Consider the following 19,071-nt stretch of genomic DNA (forward strand, 5'->3'; position numbering starts at 1 on the left):
AATGTCACCAAAGCTGAGTTTCATTCCATCTCTTAGACCTAGTTCCTCTGCATTGATTTTATGCTCAAAACAGCTCTGTTCCCTGGAACTACAGAGGCTGCATTTTCTCAGGCTTGGGAGGCCATAATAAGGCGCCATGGACCGAGTGGCTTAAACAACAGAAATTCATATTCTCACAGTTCTGGAGGCTGGAAGTCCAGGATCACGGCGTCAGCAGGGCTGGTTTCTAGTGAGCCCTCTCTCCATGGTGTGCAGAAAGTGTCCTCTGTGTCCTCACGGGGCCTTTTCTCTGGGTGCACAGTGGAGAGAGAGATCTCTGGTGTCCCATCCTCTTATAAGAACATCAGTCTAGCCCAGCCAGTGTGGCTCAGTGGATGAGCACTGACCCATGCACCAAGAGGTCACCAGTTCGATTCCCAGTCAGGGCACACACCCAGTTGTGGGCCTGATCCCCAGTGGGGGGGGGGGGGGCGCGTGCAGGAGGTAGCCAGTTAAGATTCTCTTTCATTGATGTTTCTATCTCTCTTCCTGTCCCTTTTTCTCTCACTAAAAACCAATAAGGGGAAAAAAAAAAAAGATTACCCATATAATAGGATTATGACCCAACCTTGATTACCTCTAATGATCTCCTTAACGGTCCTATCTCCAAATACAGTCACATTGAGGGGTTAGGGCTTCAACATATAAGTTGGGGAGGGGAACACAGTCCATAACACCCCATATTGCCAATGAACTGGTGGTGAGCTCTAGAAACTTGATTAAATTTATTTATTTATTGGAGAATTCTTGTGAGTTTATTTGAGCCAAATTATCGACAGTTGCCGGGAAGCAAAATCTCAGTGGATTGAGGTAGTGCTCCCAAAACCCAGTCACATGTAGGTTCAATCTTTTAGGCAAGAACCCTTCCTTGGTGGTGCTTTCCCACTGTTGGTGACATTGTCAGTGTTAGTCATCAGTCAGTAAGTGCAGATGGCGTCAGCCTAACAGCCAACTGTGTTCAAGTTCGAATCGGATTAGTAAATATGCGCCCTGGGCCAAGCATGGCATCTTTGGGATCCATGTGGGTATAGCCATCAAGCAGGCTGTGCACAGTTCAGATTTAGGGAACACGCAAAGCCCCAGGCTCCTACCTGGGTCACTTGCTTCCCTTGACATGTTGGGGAAGTTTGGCCACTGAGGTGCTGCTGCAAGATGAGCAGGGGGCCCCCTGGGGGCAGCTGCATGTGTCCATCCCCAGCAGTGACCAGAGCAGGAGCCTCCCCCAAGGCAGGACGGGGGCTGCGGCCAGGGCCACCTGCTCACCAGTGGCTGTGCTCCTCTGCAGTTGAGCATTGACAGTTGCTGGGTAGGCTCCTTCTACTGCCCCCAGACCGGCTTCACTGCCACCATCTTAGACGCCATCGCCACCGAGAGCATGCTCTTCATCCGGCAGAACCAGCTCGTGTACTACATTACAGGCACCTACCTCACACTCCACGGGAGCGGCCATGGCAGCGGTGAGGGGTGCGGCTGGGCACGTGCCTAGGGGTCTGTGCATCTTGGACAAGGGAACTGCCTGGTGGAGCCTCGGGAGTCGCTTGAGTGAACTCATCCACTGTGGTACCTGGGGCTGGAATTGCTGTGGGTGGGGAGGGGGTGTTGAAGGGACTTTCTAAGGTCCTGATCACCCTGCCCATCCTGGAGGGCCTTTTCCCACTCTCTCTGCTGGGGTGGGGCCTTCATCCTGACCTTCCCAGGAACTGTGAATCCAGCTGAGGGAAGAGAGAGGTTGAGAGTGAAGGGAGGGAGCAGAGAGAGAGACACACACTGATACACATGAGCATGAGCATGCACACAACCACACACACACACTCACATCACATACACATATACACAATCGCACACGCACACACACAACCACACACACGCACACATACAACCACACACACATACACAATCACACACACACACACACACAACCACACACACATAGCATCAGAAAGACAGAGAAAACCATATTTAGAGAGGCGTACTCCCCTGGCCGGTTTGGCTCAGCAGTTAGAGCGTCAGCCTGCGGTCCAGAGAGACCTGGTTTGGTTCCCGCTAAGGGCACGTACCTTGGTTGCAGTTTGTCCCCGGCCCTGGTTGGTCGTACGGGTGGCAGCCACTCGATGTGTCCCTTTCACGTCGATGTTTCTCTCTCTCTCTCCTTCCTCTCTCTCCCTCCCACTCTATCTGAACAACAACAACAACAAAGAAATAGAGAGGCATAGAGACATACTAAGAGGGGAATTGAGGGTGGGGGGGGAGAGGCATGGGGTAAGAGAAAAACAGGAGACAGAGACAGGCAAAGCCACAAAGGAGACTGATTAGAGAGGACTTTGGATTCAGCCTCATCATTTAAATGATACCAAAGCTCTCCTAGTTCTAGGTTTTCCCCCAATCCAAATGAGACATATCATTTAGGCATAGGGTCACTTGGACTTACAGGGTCACAGAAACTTGTCACCTATGTTTTTCTTTACTTAATGCATGTTCTCAACAGCTCATTTTTTACAAAATATTTATTTATTTATTTATTTATTTATTTATTTATAGAGGAAGGAAGAGGGAGAGAGAAACATTGATGAGAGAGAGCATCAGTTGGCTGCCTCCTGCATGCCCCCCACTGGGGATTTAGCCCACAACCTGCGCATGTGCCCTGACTGGGAATTGAACTGGTAACCTCTTGGTGCATGGGTCGACACTCAACCACTGAGCCACACCGGCCGGGCATCAACAACTCATTTTTCTCTTTCTTAGGGCACTTTGCCAGTGGGAGGAACCAAATTAAAAATGAGCTCAAGCCCAAAAGAGGGGGTTGCTTTTTGACTTAGATAGCTAGAAAAACAACAATCAGGAATATATTGGTTTCAGGCATAGCTGGATCCAGGGACTCACTGTAGCTCTCTGTCCTGTAGTGACCATGGTGACTCCCCATTCACCCAGCAATTACAGACTTTTATATCCTCAGGGCCCCCAAGAAAGAGCATTTCTTTGCTAGTAGTTGCAAGCTGGGACTCTCTGAGTTGCCCTGCTTGGTCACACGTCCAGCTCAGAACCAATTGTTCTGGCCAGGGGAATGCAAGGGTGGGGTCAAGCCCAATCTGAGCCTCATGGAGAGAAGGTGAGCCGGGAGGATTTTCTCAAAGACAGCTGAGACCCTATGCCAGGACTCCCTTGGTCACCACACTGAGCAGCTGCTCCAGGGAGAGAGGATGACAACAGGCTCACTAAGGCCAGGAAAATGTGGACGGGGAGCCCAGGTTCGAACGCCTGGGCCTGACGCCCCATGCTGGTCCCTGCAGAGAACTGGGTTCGTGTGCTGCCCAACGAGTGCATCAAGAGGCTGTGCCCCGTGCATCTTCATAGCAATAGCTCCGAGTACATCTTGGCCCTCACCATTGGGAAGCATGAAGGTTACATCCACTTTGGGACCATCACAGGTAAGGGTGGGGGCCTCTGGCAGCCCAAGAGACTCCTCCATGACTTCTTTTTAAAAAAAATTTTTTCTCTTTATTGATTTTAGAGAGAGAGGAAGGTGGAGAGAGAGATGTAAACATTGATGAGAGAGAACATCGATGGCCACCTCCTGCATGCCCTCCACTGGGGATCAGGCCCACAACCTGGGCATGTGCCCTGACTAGTAATCGAACCGGTGACCTCTTGGTGCAGGGGTTGATGCTCAACCACTGAACCACATAAGCCAGGCCTTCATGCCTTCTTTTTTTTTTGAAATCCCCGAGGATATTTTTCCATTTATCTTCAGACAAAGTGGGAGAGAGAGAGAGAGAGAAACATCCATGTAAGAGAGACATAGCAACTGGTTGCCTCCTGCACAACCCCCAACCAGGGCTGGGACTGAACCACAACCGAGGTATGTGCCCTTGATTGGAACCAAATCTGTGACTCTTTGGTCTGAGGGCCGACGCTCTAACCACTGCTCAGTCCTGTCTAACCAGACAGGACTCCTCCTTGCCCTCTTACCTCCAAGAATTCTGACCTTGGGCTCTTATCCTTTACCATGTGCCTTTAGAAGGGGTCCCTAGCTGGAGGTTGGCCCTATGAATGGGGGTGGGTTTAGGCATTTGTGGGGATAGTGCCTGGGATCTTATGTCTCTTGCATTTTATGTTTGGTTTCAAATGGCAGAAGAAGTCCAGTTCAAAAATCACTTAGGCATAAAGAATTTGAGGACTTATAATTGAAAAGACAGAATGTCAACTTCAGGCATGGCTGGATCCAGGGGTTCACAGGGTATATTATCAAGACTCTGTCTATCTCTTGGTAAGGTAGTATAGCATAGTGATTAAGGCACAGGTCTAGAGAGACACCGCTCCAACACTTCCAACCCAAGTCACCTGTGTTTTTGGACAGGTGACTTACCCTCTCTTTTTGGCCTCATTTCATCAGAAAAATGGGGCTAATGATACTACTACTAGTATCTGCTATAAAGATGAAATAAGTTGGCATCTGTAAAGGTCTTAGAACAGTGCTAGAAAAGGGTTTATTATTGTGAGCCCTGTGATTTAGCTTTGTGTACGAGTAGACACTCCTCTCGATGGGGGAAGGAGGGCTCCCAGGAGCTTGAGGATCTTCTCCCACCATCTTGAATCGCCCCAGGAGAGTAAGAGCAGCCTCTTCCCCACTCGCTCCAGCAGGAGTCCTAGGGTCCACTCCGGTCAGCCAGTTCTAGCCCTGTGCCTGGACCTGAGCCAGTCACTGAGACCAGAGGCAGACGTACTCTGATAGGCCAGGTGTGAGTGACTGAACGGCCAGGGGGTGAGACCTGCCCCTGGAATCCAGAGGCCCCAGGACGGAGTGGGCACCGGCACTGCGCTGGGGCAGGGTGCCTGTTGGGCTGAGCATGGGAAGGGCTTGAGCATGGACCTGCCCTGCTCTACAGATGGCCGTGTTTCCTTTGAGATGCTGCCCAGGCTGTGGTCCGTGTGCCAAGAGATAAGAGGTACCCATCTCCCAGAGGGGTTTGCGGTGGGTAGGGTGGAGGGGAGTAGGGCAGGGTGGGAGAGGTCATGGGGAAGGGAAAGGACGGCCGTGTCCTGGGGAGAGGGGGAGAGTTCCAGAGGTGGGATGGCTGTGGCAGTCAGGGAGGAGGTGACGGAGAGGAGCCGGGTGCGGGGACTGCTCTGGGCCTCCCCTTCCCTTCCAGCTGCCACCTGCTCCATAACCTGGGCTGTGTACTCTGGGGATGACAATGATGTGCTGCTGCTGGTGGAGAGTGAAGATAACGCTGCCAAGAAGTTTTCCCAGGTGGTCATCTACAACCTGGGTAATTGGGGCTCCGCGGCGGAGGGGGGGTGGGGCTCCATCACACAGCGGACAGCAGAGGGAAGTGTCACTCCTGGGTAAGGGGCACAGGCAGGCTTGGTGGGCTGGAGAAACAGAGGAAGTCGAAGTGACTGGAACAGAGCAGGAAGGGGAAGGGAGGGGACTGAAGAAGCGAGCAGAAGCCAGCTCCAGAAGGGTCTGTGGCTCCCAGTGAAGAGGTTTGGTTTGATTTGACCTGTGCTGAGAATCGGTGTGGGTGCAGAGGACCCCGGCCAAGGAGCGGAGGAAGTCCTGCGCCCTCACCTCTTCCCCAAGGCACTGCCTTTTTATCTTTCTCATAAGGGCCAAGAAGCCCATGCAGGAAGCCATTGGAGGGTGTTTTTGGATGGAATGAGAAGGTGGTGACTTGCCCAGTTGCAGGTTTTTTGAAAGCTCAGATTTTGCTGTGTTCTCTTGACCTGTAGTCACCGAATACGTGTCCGTTCACTACAGGATCCCGGAATTCATTCCTGATGGTAGGAGGGGAAGGCAGAGGGGGCCTCAAAGGTGGGTGGGGGCCAGGAGGGGCCCAGGTCACCCTGCCTCACTGCCACGTCCACTGTGCCTCTGCCCCGGCCAGCTCAAGGCCAGGAGTTCCTGATGATCCTCGGGACAGAGTCTTACACCAACGTCCCGATGGTGCCCAAGGGCATGTCCCACAACCCATTTAACAACCTGCTATTCGTCTGGGGCAACTTCCTCCTGCAGAGGTAGGGGCTGGGCATATTCCTCCTCCCCAGCCCCATCAGGGTGGGGGCTCATTCTGAAGTCACCAAGTCTCCAGTTTGCCCAAGTCCAGAAGTTATGAGGACTGTGATGGGGAAAACATGGGCTGGATGCTGAGGGCTAGGAGGGGGAGGCTGTGGGGGCCCTGATGTGAGGTCCCACTGATGTAGCAGTAGAAGGTGTTGTCTGGGGAAGGTCAGGGCACTTTTCATACCTCAGGAAACTAGGGACCCCTGAGCCAATGCCATGGGCCGCTGGCAATGTGCCAGGTTAGCCGGAAGCTCCTGTTCACAGACGGACAGGTCACCCAGAGGGTTTGGAGTCAGGAGCAAATGCTAGAATCCCAGGCTTGCTTTTCACCGTCTCACGAAGCTAGTGGCGAAGTGAGGAAAGAGCTCTGGCATTGTGTCGGCCGGAACAGGGGGAGCAGATCCCCTCCAGGGGCTTGCCTGGGCACCCCCAGCTTCCATCTCCACCTTGCAGCTATGGTTATGACCACTTCATCTACCTGGCCAACTTCCCCAGTCAGCTGTCCATCAAGTACGTGGTTGACTCGTTCCATGGGGAGCTAGCCATTGTCACAGAAACTGAGGAGGTGGGCAACCCTGCCCCTCTCCCTACTGCCCCTCTGCCCACCCCAAGCCCAGGGTAAAGGGGCCAAGGGGAAGGAACACCCTCAGGGACTGTGGGGGGAGGGCAGCAAAAGCTCCATTCATAGCTGAGAACCCCAGAACTGAAAGAGGCTACGTGTCTTTTCCAAAGTCCCTGAGCGAGTGAAAGACTTCTGCTCAGAGTTACGTGATCTGGTTTCCAGAGGGGGCCTTTCACTTCCTCGTGCAGGTGTTCCTTTCATAAATACTGGAGGCCTGACCTCGTGCTGGGGACACGGTGGCAACTGAGAGCCCTGGGTCCTGCCCTTGTGGGGTGACCGGCCAGTTGGGAAGACAGACAGTGACAGTTGAGAGTAGTCCGTAGACATTCAGAGAAGGGGCCTGACCCAGCCTGGGTGTGTGTGTCGGGAAGGGCCTCAGAGGAGGCCCACAGAGGAGGGACATCCTGGAGGCTGAGGCTCAGGAGGAGGTGAGGTTCCGAGTTGAACGTGCTGAGGAGCGTGGGGATCAGTGCAGAGATGGGAAGGCGAGGCCCTGGAGAGTGAGGGGAAGGAAAGAGCTCAGCCCTAGGGACCCATTAGGGCTGTGTCCATATTAGAAATGCTTAAGTCGCAAGTAACAGAGACTGAAACACTGGACAAATGTATCACGACGGGTGGGGGCTAGAGGCAGAGGTGGTGGCTTCTGGGAAGTGGAGAGGGGGTACTACAGAGAGGAGGGGTGTGAGCTCCAAAGCTCCAATCCTCAAGGAATGGGGCCATCACCCTCGGCAGAGGGAGACGGTAGTCAGAGGTCACCATGGCCCTAAGACACACATCTGGCTGTTGCATCCCCAGATCTGGTACCTCCTGGAAGGCAGCTATCGGGTGTACAAGCTGTTCCCATCCAGGGGCTGGGAGGTGTACTTCAGCCTGCAGGTGATGCGCCAGCCCTCTCCCCGTGCCTCCGGGGAGACCATGGTTACCCTCTTCTATGAAAACAGCAATCTGTACCAGGTGCCAGGCAGGGGCTGTGGGGAGACGGGGGTGCAGGGTGGCTGACCCCAGCTCACCTGGCCCTGTCTTCCTCTGCAGCTGGTGTACCTCGTTATCAACAAGCAAGGCCAGCTCATCAAGAGACTTGTGCCCGTGGCGCTGCTTCTGTTGTACCAGCAGCCGGGCAGCGACTACCACTTGCTGCAACAAAAGTGAGAAGAGACTGGATGGAGCACAGCAGTAGCCAGAGCCCCAAACACTCCCCCACAAAGCCCCCACCCCCCACTGACAACCTCAGGGCTCTGATGGGGGAGGTCAGGGCCTATGGAAGCTCAAAGGAAGGGCCTAACTCAGTCTGCGGGGCAGGGAGCATCAGGGAGGGCTTCAAGGAGGAGGAGGCACATGAGCTGTGACCTGTGAGGAAGGACTGGCCAGGTAATGAAATGGAGGAGGGTGTTCCAGATGGGAGAACCATGTGTGCAAAGGCCCTGGGAAGAAATATTGGGTGTTTGAGAACTGAGAGAAAGTATGACGCAGGTACAGTGCAGTGGTGGCGGCAGGGCCGCAGGGTGAGCCCATGGTCGCAGGGAGGACCTGGCTTCATATTAAGGGTCCTGCGGAACCATGATGGGATGAAGGGGAGGAACTGCCCATCAGAGTTTACTGTGTTTAATAATAATCCTTCTGGCCCTGGCCGGTGTGGTTCAGTGGTTAGAGCATCGGTCCATGGACCAAAAGGTTGTTGGTTCAGTTCCGGTCAAGGACATGTACTTGGGTTGCGGTTCAGTTCCCGACCCTGGTCAGGGTTGTGCAGGAGGCAACCAATCGATGTGTCTCTCTCACATCTATGTTTCTCTCTCTCTCCCCACCTCCCACTCTATCTAAAGATAGATAGAAAAATATCCTCAGGTGAGGATTAAAAATCATCATCATCCTTCTGGCCACCTGTGGAGGAAGGGGGGGCGGCTCAGGAAGGGGAGAAGAGTCTAGGATGCGGTCCGAGATTCTGGTCTAAGGGCCCGGGGACGACCAGGGGAATGTGTCCAGGGGCACCAGGGTCTGAGGCTGAGGAGGAAGGGCAGGGCTGGATGCGATTCGGGCAGCCCGCTGCGCAGCCGTGGGAAACAGGCCAGTGGAGGCTCCTGGGGAGCGGGGCGCAGAAAAGTAAACCGCCATCCTCCACCGCCCTCGCCCAGGAGTCACCTGAAGCTCCTCTTGACCAACTCCTGCCCCTTCACGGCGATGCGCCTGTGGGACCTGCCCAACCCGCAGATCTACACACGCCAGGAGCGCTACCGGGCGAAGCCGCCACACATCCTGGGGCCCTCGGGCTTCCATACGGAGAACTCGCTCGCTGTCTATCAGGGCCTCGTCTACTACCTGCTCTGGCTGCACTCCAAGTACGACAAGGTGGGCGCCCGGTGGCAGGGCGCTGTCCCGGCCCGGGCTCGCTGAGTCGGAACTGCGGAGGGTGGGACAGCGTGGAGCAGCCTCGAACTGAATCAGGCAAAGCGGGCACAGGGGTGGGGGCTCTGCGGCTGTGGCCACGGGGCTGAAACAGGGCAGGGCCGGGTATGATCTTTTGCTTTGGGTTAGGGGCTGGGACCGAGGCTGGGAGGGGGTCTGGGCATGTCACCTGCCTGTGGACGCCCCGCCGCCCCCGCCTCACGGTGCGGGCGGCCTCTGCAGCCTTACGCCGAGCCGGTGCACGACTCCACCTGGCGCTGGTGGAAGAACAAGCAGCAGGACCGGGTGCGTGAGGAGGGTTGCTAGTCCAGGGAAGGGCAACCCCGAACCTTACTCCCACCCCCGCACCGTTCCGCTCAGGGCGCTGACTCTGCCCCTCCTCCCATGCCCCAGGACTACTACAACTACCTGGCGAGCAACTGGCTGAGTGCGGGTAACGTGCACATTGACATGGACGACTACGAAAAGGTCTACGACCTCAAGGCCGAGTACCAGCTGCCGGAGCGCATCTTCCTGGATAAGGGCACCAGCTACAGCTTCTCCATCTTCCTGACTGCCCAGAGCCACTCGTTCAAGTCCGAGGACTCTGGTCTGTAGGCAGGAGTGGAGTAGGAGTGGCAGGGCGGTGTGGTGGTGACCCAGGGGGCGGGTCTGGTTCCAGGCCCTAATCCTTCCTGTGCTGGGAGCAGACCACGTCTTCAAACTGAGGAGCCAGGTGGACCTGGGCGTGGCGCTGACTGAACCGAACTGCATTGTGGTGAGGGTGACGCCGAAGGACCTTATTCATCGCAACTCAGTGCTTTTCAAGGTGAGACCAGGTGGTGAGGAGGTGTCGAGGCAAATCTGCTGGGACAGCTGACCCGTCGGAAGCTCATGGTTCCTTGAACTGTCCCTGGATCTTTGAGCATGCTTACTGACGCCTGCTTTCCCCTCCCACCTCCAGGTTACGCTCCGTGATGAAAGGTATTGCTTTGACCAGGGCATTAGTGGACATCACCTCAAGAAGTCCTCTGTGCTGTTCAAGGTGCGGTCCAAATCTGGAGAGGAGGGAAAACAGGATGAGGAGAAAGACTGGGTCCATGGCACCCACCTTCATCACCTGCTTTTGCCCACAGGTGGCAGGGTCAGCTGGGTACTGCTTCCAGAACACGATCCATGGGCCCCGCATGCAAGTATTGGACCTTGGGGTACTGGGCCCTGTGCTGGGTGGGAAAGGGTTGGGTAGAGTGGAAACAGGGCTGATTCTGTGTGCCCCCTGGAGTCCCACCCACCCACTCACTCCTTTCATCCATTTCTGTTTTCAGAAAGGTCTGCCTTTCAGTTATAGAAATTGCACCCAAATTTGTATGTTCCTTCTGATACTGTTCTGCAGGGAGCAGTAAAGCATCTGCGACATGGGCTTCCTTTTCCAACTGGCACAAAGGTGCCATGTAGGCCAGCTTGGCCCTTTCCCCACATGTTGCTCTTCGTGAGCCCACTTACCTGTGCTCTGTTCACTCCTTTGGGTCCTTGGTTCTTCACATGCAATAACCCCTTTGCACAGAGGCAGACACAGGCTCAGAGAGGTGCAGACATCTTCTCAGAGTGACCCAGGGAGCTAATAGGTGGTAGAGGAGGGACTTGACCCAGAGGCCTTGTTCTCACTCACTCTCCTGTCCTTGGTAGGGGAGTAAAAATGGGGGTTGTAACAGCCCCAACACCTTGGATTGCATGAGATAACTTGGGTCAAGTGCAGGGTAGAGTGACTCACCTCAGTCCCCATAAGTGTTTCTTGCCATGCTTAGTGATAGGCATTATTTTCCTCTTTATCATAATTCTAGAAGGTCAAAGTTAACATCCCCATTTTTGACCAGGCAAATTCCTTCTGGGAATCTAATCTATAACACACTTACAGCAAAAGGTCGAGAGCAACCTAAATGTTCATGAATAGGGGAATGGTAAAATAAATTATGGTACATCCATGCAATGGAAAACGATGCAGCTATAAGAAGAGAAAGATCTTTATGTACTGATGTGAAATGTTCTCAAAACTGTATTTTATTTTATTTTTCTTATTGATTTTAGAGAGAGAGGAGGTAAGAAGGAGGAAGAGAGAGAAACATCAATGAGAGAGAACATCGATTGGCCGCCTCCTGCATGTCCCCCAACGGGGATCGGGCCCACAACCTGGGCATGTGCCCTGACCGGGAATCGAACCAGCGACCTCTTGGTGCATGGGTCAACATTCAACCACTGAGCCACATCAGCCAGATTGTATTTTATTCTTAAGAGGAAAAAACAGGCCCTGGCCAGTTTGGCTCAGCAGTTAGAGCATCGGCCCACAGACCAGAGTCACGGGTTCAATTCCAGTCAAGGGTACATACCTCTCTTGGTTGTGGTTCATCCCCGGCCTTGGTCAGGGTCATGCAGGAGGCAACCAGTCGATGTGTCCCTCTCACACTGATGTTTCTTTCTCTCTCTCCCTCCCACTCTATCTGAAGATAAATAGAAAAATATCCTCAGGTGAGGATTAAAAAAAAGAGAGAGAGCCCTGGCCAGTTTGGCTCAGCAGTTAGAGCATCGGTCTGTAGTCCAGAGAGACCCGCTAAGGACATGTACTTGGTTGCAGTTTGTCCCCGGCCCTGGTTAGTGATGCGGGTGGCAGCCACTCAATGTGTCCCTTTCACGTTGATGTTTCTCGCTTTCTCTCTCTTCTTCTCTCTCCCTCCCACTCTATCTGAACAAAAAATGGAGAAATGTCTCGGGTGAGGATAAAATAAACAAAAACAAAAAAACATTAGCTTCATCCGGCCAGTGTAGCTCAGTGGTTGAGCGTCAGCCCATGCACCAAGAAGTCACTGGTTTGATTCCTGGTCAGGGCACATGCCCAGGTTGTGGGCCAATCCTCAGTGGGGGGCATGCAGGAGGCAGCCAATCGATGTTCTCTTTTATCGATGTTTCTATCTCTCTCTCCCTCTTCCCTTCCTCTTTCCCTAAATATCAATAAAGAAAAAAAATTAATAAAAACCCTTTAGCATGAAAGAGGTTCATTGAGACCATATATTCATGTTTGCTTCTATTTGCATGAAGAAACTGAGAAAATGGGCAAAAAGAAAAAAAAACACTCAGGGTGGTTTCCTACTTTGGAGATAGAGGAGAGGCAGGAAAGTTGGAAGATGGAAATGGAACTTTTCACTGTGTGTGTGTGTGTGTGTGTGTGTATCTCCATATATTCATATGTGACCATATTATCCATCTAAAATTAAGTTTTTAAAAAAGCCAATGACTTGCCCTGGCCGCTGTGGCTCGGGTGGTTGGAGCATCCTCCAGTACAGCAAATGGTCGCTGGTTTGATTCCCGGTCAGGGCACATGCCATGTTGCAGGTTCAATCCCCATTGGGGGGCATGTGGAAGGCAACTGATCAATGTTTCTCACATGGATGTTTCTCTCTCTCTCACCCTTTCCTGTCTCTCAAAATCAATTTTTTAAACAGCCAATGACAAAAAGAGAGAGAGACAGACAGGGAAACAGAGGTGCTGAAGGTCGTCTGAGCTTCCCTTTCTTTGTATTTTCAGGCTGTGGCTGTTCAGGTTTCTAGTCCCTCTGTCCCCTCAGCCCCACATTACCAGATCAAGCGGCATGTATGTTTGAAAGGCCTGGAGCCTTTCTCTGGCTCTCCACCCTGGAAAAAATGAAAACTGGAACTAATTGATAAACAGTGGATTCTCAACTTGTAAACATCTTGGATGAAGGGAGGAAAAAATGAATTTATACATAATAGGTGCTCAATCAAATTTGGTTAGACACATAAAGGCTTGGAGTGTTTCTTAGCAGGCTAGCTCCAAAGATGGACCTCCTAGGGGAAGGGGGCTGGGACTGGGATCAGGGATAGACCAGGAACAGATTTTACTCCCTGTGCCTGAAGCTTATTCACTCATTCAACCAGTGTGGATTGAGTGCCTACTACATGTCAGCATCGTTTTAGGTGCTGGAGTTGCAGCAGTGAACAAAGAAGACAGTTTCTGTCCTTGCGAAGCTGATGTTGCAGTGCGGGGAGGGTCTTCATTCCTAGGGCTGTCGTACAACTTACCACAAATTGGGAAGTTTATTCTCTTCCAGTTATGAAAACCAGAAATCTAAAATCAGGGTTGGTCCCTCTGGAGGTTCTGAGGGAGAGTCTGTTCCAGGCCTCTGTTCTGGGTTCTGGTGGTTGTTAACAGTTCTTGAACTTCCTTGGCTCATAGATGCATCGCTCCAATCTTTGCCTTCATCTTCATAAGGTCTTTTCCCTGTGTGTCTGTGTCCAAATTTCCCTCTTCCTCTTTTCTTTAATCCTCACCTGAGGATATATTTTTTTCCCATTTATCTTCAGATAGAGCAGGAGGGAGGGAGAGAGAGAGAGAGAGAGAAACATCGATGTGAGAGAGACACATCGATTGGTTACCACCCGCAAGACCCCAACCGGGGCCGGGGATGAACCGCAACCGAGATACATGCCCTTGGCTGGAATTAAACCCTGGACTCTTTGGTGCACCGGCCAATGCTCTAACTGCTGAGCCAAACTGGCCAGGGCCAAATTTTCCTCTTCTTACAAGAACAGCAGTCATTGATTTAGGGCCTAGCCTAATCCAGTATGACCTCATTTTTACTTGATTACATGTGTAAAGACCCTATTCCAAATTAGGTCACATTGGCAGGTACCACGGGATTAGGATTTCAACATATCTTTGGAATACATGATTCACCCACAACAGTCAGACAATAAGATAAAGAAAAAATACTGTGTGTTAAGAGGTGATGAGCGCTAGGAGGGAAAAGGCAGGCAAGGGGCATGGGGTAGGTCAGCATTTGTGATAGGATGACTCAGGGAAGGCCTGGCAGAGGAGGCAACATTTGAGCAAAGACTTGAAGGAGAAGAGGAAGTGAGTCATGTGGTGACGTGTGGGGAAGGCATGCGGTGAGAGGGAACGGGTGGTAGAAAGGCCTGGAAGCAGGAGCATGTTTCATGTGTTAGACTACAGGAGGGGCAGGTATGGCTGGAACAGGGTGAGTAAGGAGGAAAGTGGTGAGAAAGGACATCAGAGTGGTGAGGAGGGCAGGTCCCATGAGGTCTAATGTGCCATGATGAGCAAGATAGCACTAAGGGAGGGCTCTGAGCAGAGGAGAGATCCGGGTGTTCACAGGGTCCCTCTGGCTGCATGTGGGGTTCATGTGAGCAGTATTGCAGAGCGGAAACCAGGGAGGAAACAAAGTTAGGCAGGCAAAGGAGCTGAGAGGGGGAGAGAATGGTTCTAGTTTGAAGTCTAGAGACACAGGCTATCTGAATGGACTGGACATGGGGGTGAGAGAAAGGAAGGTTTCGAAGATGAGGCCAAGGCTTTTAGCCTGAACATAGAGGGATGAGGTGCCATTAATGGAGGTGGGTTATGGGTAGATTGAATTGGAGATGCCCATTAGACTCTCAGTGAGTGGCTGATAGGTGTAGTCTGTGGCCCAGGTCCAGCATGAGAAATGCTTACTCTACGGCTACCATTTCCTCTCCACAGTTGCTGTCAGGGCCAGACCATAGTTTCTAGATGCCCATGTCCCTTTGACAATTGGGTGAAACCCTTGGGCCCTACCCCTGAAATGGGCCAGGGGTCATTCATTCTGAAGACAATGTCACAGAAGTTCCCTGTCCCCATCCCGGCTGCACTTCCGTCATGTACCCCATGCTTCCCCAGGTTAATTGTTTGAGAGTTCAGGCCCAGCTCGACCCTATAAAGTCTGACTAGGAGTTGACTGCCCCACCGGCGGAGTTGTTATTGTTTTACGCGTCTTTTTCTGGGGGCAACCAGAAGCTCCCTGGCCCAGTTTGGAGCCCAGCTCTACCATTAACAGCTACACATGTTTGGATAATTAGTAAGTTGTTGGACCTCTCTGTGCCTCACTTTTGCCATCTCTAAAATGAACATATTAATAGCCTCTACCATGTAAGGCTGTTTGGAGATTCAAATGCATTTGAGCCCAGCTGGCGTGGCTCAGTGGATTGAGCATCATCCCATGGACTGAGAGGTCCTGGTTCAATTCCCAGTCAGAGCACATGCAGGGTTTCAGGCTCAATCCTCAGTAGTGGGTATTCAGGAGTCTGCCAACTGATGTTTCTCTCTCACACATCCCTGTTTCTATCTCTCTCCCTCCCTTCCTCTCTAAAAAAATCAATGAAAACATATTTCACAGCCCTGGCCGATTTGGCTCAGCTGTTAGAGCATTGGCTGGCGGACCAATGAGTCACAGGTTTGATTTCGGTCAAGGGCACATACCTCGGTTTCGGTTTGTCCCAGCCCTGATTGGGGTCATGCGGGAAGCAACCAGTCGATGTGTTTCTCTCACGTCCATGTTTCTCTCTCCCTCCCTCCCTCCCACTCTATCTGAACAAAAATGGAAAAATATCCTTGGGTGAGGATTAAAAACAAAATAAAACATATTTAACAAAAAAATATGCATTTGAATATGTAAAGTGCTTAAAATACCAGTGCCTTGCACACAGTAAAAACTATGTATTTGTAGCTGTTAGAGTATTGTTTTAAGGAAAATAGTGATCAGATGGCCCCCTGGTGAGGGTGAGCCTGGCAGGTAGTGATGGTGTTTGTGGGAGGAGGGGTGTCCTCCCCTTCCCACTTCCCAGCATGAGGCTTCGCTGTTGCCACTCAGGGTAACCTGGTGCTGCCAGTGCTTATCGGCTGCCCGCCAGGCAAGCGCCTGGCCTTTGACATCACCTACACGCTGGAGTACAACCTCATGCAGAACAAACACTACTTCGACTGCGTCCACGTAGACCCGGAGATGCCCTGCTTCCTCTTCCGCAACAGTGCGTGTCCCGTCCCCTCCTCGGCACTGTCACTGTGCTCTGCCCCCACCACATTGCCCTACCTGCCTTTCCTCCCTGCCCCTTACCTTCCCACCCGCCCTCTGCTCTTCCCCTCGGTTCTCTCTCTCTCTCTCTCCTCTCCCCTCTTCCTCCTCCACTTCTCCAGCCAAGTTAATGTCTCCTCCTCCTGGCCTCAACCCCCTCCCACCCCACAGTCTTCTACCCCTTCTTCTTGATCCAAGATATGGTGACGGGAGACTCCGGCAGTTTTCAGGGCAGGTACAGGCACGGCCAAGCCCACGGTTGACGGGAGAGGGTACAGGGGTAGAGTTGGGGAGGTGGGACTGGGACACTGAGGCCAGTTGGGGTGCACTTCTGCTCCCGGCAGCTATGTGTTGAAGGTGGTGGGCGGCGGGCCCACCCTGGACACCATCAAGGAATACGACGAGGAGGAGATTTACCGCTTCAACAGCCCTCTGGACAAGTAATCCCTGTGGGACCTGGCCAATAACCTGGCCTTCCTTTCCCTGCAGACCTCTCCCGCTTCCCAGCCACTCACCTTCGCCCTTGCTGCAAGCCCCACCCACCTCGGTATCTCAGGCCCCGCCCACAACAAGGCTCCCGGAGTGCCACAAATTCTTGCCCCGCCCATAATATGAAGCCCCGCCCACCAAGGGCTCCAACCTAGACCCTCCCGGGCCACTGCTCACCAGGCTGGCCTCCCCCTGCGTGGGCAACCGAGGCCCCGCCCCCACTAAGGTTTCGAGGTCCTCCACAGCACAGACAGCCTCATCTGGACCACCAAGAACGCAACGACCACCAAGGATAATTTCAGCATCCTGTCCCACCAAAGCTGGGGCATCGAGTGAGTGCACATCCTGGCGGCCGGCTCCTTTATCCCCCACCTGCCCACAGTCTGTCGGGCCTGTCCATCCCTTCTGCTTCAGGGAGACCTCTTGATCTCCAAGCCACATTGACCACCTTTGTGTTCCTCAAATGGGGCTGACCATTACATACGCTGGCCACCCTCTCTGCCCTGCTGGTCCCTCTTACTTTTTCATTGGGCCTTAGTTCAGATGCCTCTTCATCTAGGAGGACTTTTCTGACTGTTCCAGATGGGACAGTTGGCTCCCATCCTCCTGTGCTGCTCCATCCCAGCCTTGACCCTCTGCCTATGTTCCCCATCCCAGCCTTGACCTCTTTGCCTGTGCTTTCCCCCATCCAAACCCTGACCCCTCTGGGCTGTTACTGTCTCCTATGGGGTCTGTCTCCCTTATAGGTCCAGATTCTGAAAAAAACGCAACATGGTATCCGTGGAATGAGACAATGAACAAATTAAAACTCATAGTAGGCATTATTGACATTAAAAATTTTTTTCTTTATTGATTTTAGAGAAAGAGGAAGGGAGAGGGAAAGAGAGATAGAAACATCAATGACAGAGAATATCAGTTGGCCGCCTCCTGCATGCCCCCCACTGGGGATTTGGCCCACAACCTTGGCATGTGCCCTGATTGGGAATTCGTCGACCTCTTGGAGCATGGGTCGATGCTCAGCCACTGAGCCACACCAGCAAGGCAGGCATTATTGACATTTTAATGAAGGTCTTAATGATGATTAAAACAATAGAGGAACAAATTAGTATATAGGGGCTCAATTACTATTTTTGATTCAATGAAAGGAAGAAAATGATGCTATGAGCAAATGACAGAAGTGACTGAATGAATAAAGTAACCCACTTGCACCTAGTCAGCATTCAACCTACGTTTGTTGAATAAATGAATGAAGGAAAGAGTAAATGAATGAAGAGGTGACTTTGTACCTACTAGGTGCTCGAGCTGTGTTTGTGGGATGAAGGAATGAAGGCAGCAAGGAATCAGTGAGGAGTCAGCACATACTAGGTGCACAATCCGTAATCTAGATGAGTGCGTAGTAACAGAGGAATTGACAGATGGACATGGCAAGGCAGGAGGAAATGAATGAGTAAACAAATGGTCTGTCAGGTGCTAGGCATTCAGCCAGCCTTGCTGGATGAATGAATGAAGGAGCAAGTCACGGATAAAGGTGTAAGAAGACCTACCTGGTGCTCACCGGGGTCTGTGGGGTGGACGGAGAAGTCAGGGCTTGGCATGTGCTATGCATGGTTTGCAGCACAAGTGCCTGACTGTGAGTCCCCAGGTGGCTGTGTCTGGAGAACTCCCCATGCTATGACACCGTTCCCCATAGCATCTTTGCCCCTGAATTCTTCTTCAAGGTGTTGGTGAGCAATAGGTAAGCCAGGCATGTGTCCCAGGTGGGGTCAGGGGCTTCCTGGGGGGGGGGGGGTTGTCTGACTCCTCTGCAATCCTGTATCCCTTCCCCGGCCAGAGGTGTGGACAAGAGCACATACTGTGACTACCAGCTCATCTTCTTGCTGCATATCCACGGGCTTCCAGTCAGTGCCAAGCGGGCCCTCTTCATCCTCCTGGTGAGTGGGTGCTCAGGAGCTGCCCTGCAGGGTGGCGGGGCCCCACCAGGCTCCCCATCAGCACTTGCTGTGTGGTGCCTGCAGGTGTCAGCCAGCGTGTTTCTCAGCCTGGTGATCCTCTACATCATCTTTTGCCTCTTGCTGCCCCTTCTGGTGAAGATCTGCAACAACCTCCACTGGAGGATCAACAACATCATCGCCTCAGTAACCTACACTTACAGCTCCTCTTCCAGAGGCCTAGGCAATGTATCTGAGGCCAGAACTAGTACTGGGTCCAAGGTCAGCTTCAAGGTCACCTCTAAGGTGGCTCAGGACAACAAGGCTAAACCCGAGGAAATAGTGAAGAAGGTGTCACTGACCTAGGCCTCTTACCTGCCCCACCCCCCTCATTGCTTACTTCCTGGGCCGTCTTTGAAATGCAACCTGTCACCCATCCCAAGGCTTTCTTTTTGTTTTGCTTGAATTTTCATTTCTCCTTCGGACCACACAGCCACATAGGTCATTAAAATACCAAAGTACTTCTGTGCTAGTTGGTAAACAGCGGCTTCTCTGTGTGCCTGCCGACTCAGCCCCTCCCCAGGGTGCCCCTGACCCTTCTACAGTCCAGCAGGTCTGCCATGACCCAGGCCCATTGCTATGGCCTGAAGTCTGTTCT

The 19,071-nt window shown here is 52.6% G+C and overlaps 1 protein-coding gene across 2 annotated transcripts in view; it reads left to right on the top strand.

The window, feature by feature from the left end:
- The window catches only part of CATSPERG (cation channel sperm associated auxiliary subunit gamma), a 29,111-nt gene extending 10,332 nt beyond the window's left edge, over nt 1–18,779 (top strand). Inside the window, exons 7-28 of one of the 2 annotated variants that reach the window (XM_036275594.1) lie at nt 1,325–1,496; nt 3,327–3,464; nt 4,923–4,982; nt 5,187–5,306; nt 5,770–5,820; nt 5,925–6,054; nt 6,554–6,665; nt 7,518–7,676; nt 7,755–7,867; nt 8,852–9,065; nt 9,345–9,407; nt 9,516–9,711; nt 9,809–9,930; nt 10,066–10,146; nt 10,238–10,294; nt 15,796–15,952; nt 16,168–16,231; nt 16,341–16,436; nt 16,731–16,817; nt 18,128–18,220; nt 18,317–18,416; nt 18,501–18,779. In XM_036275594.1, the coding sequence (XP_036131487.1) occupies nt 1,325–1,496; nt 3,327–3,464; nt 4,923–4,982; nt 5,187–5,306; nt 5,770–5,820; nt 5,925–6,054; nt 6,554–6,665; nt 7,518–7,676; nt 7,755–7,867; nt 8,852–9,065; nt 9,345–9,407; nt 9,516–9,711; nt 9,809–9,930; nt 10,066–10,146; nt 10,238–10,294; nt 15,796–15,952; nt 16,168–16,231; nt 16,341–16,436; nt 16,731–16,817; nt 18,128–18,220; nt 18,317–18,416; nt 18,501–18,779 (2,664 nt within the window). The remainder of the gene's footprint in view (nt 1–1,324; nt 1,497–3,326; nt 3,465–4,922; nt 4,983–5,186; nt 5,307–5,769; nt 5,821–5,924; nt 6,055–6,553; nt 6,666–7,517; nt 7,677–7,754; nt 7,868–8,851; nt 9,066–9,344; nt 9,408–9,515; nt 9,712–9,808; nt 9,931–10,065; nt 10,147–10,237; nt 10,295–15,795; nt 15,953–16,167; nt 16,232–16,340; nt 16,437–16,730; nt 16,818–18,127; nt 18,221–18,316; nt 18,417–18,500) is intronic. The other variant, XM_036275595.1, reaches the window with a different exon arrangement.
- The last annotated feature ends 292 nt before the right edge of the window (nt 18,780–19,071 follow it).

Source organism: Molossus molossus, unplaced genomic scaffold (genome assembly GCF_014108415.1).
Source record: "Molossus molossus isolate mMolMol1 unplaced genomic scaffold, mMolMol1.p scaffold_m16_p_21, whole genome shotgun sequence".
NCBI classification, from domain to species: Eukaryota; Metazoa; Chordata; class Mammalia; order Chiroptera; family Molossidae; genus Molossus; species Molossus molossus.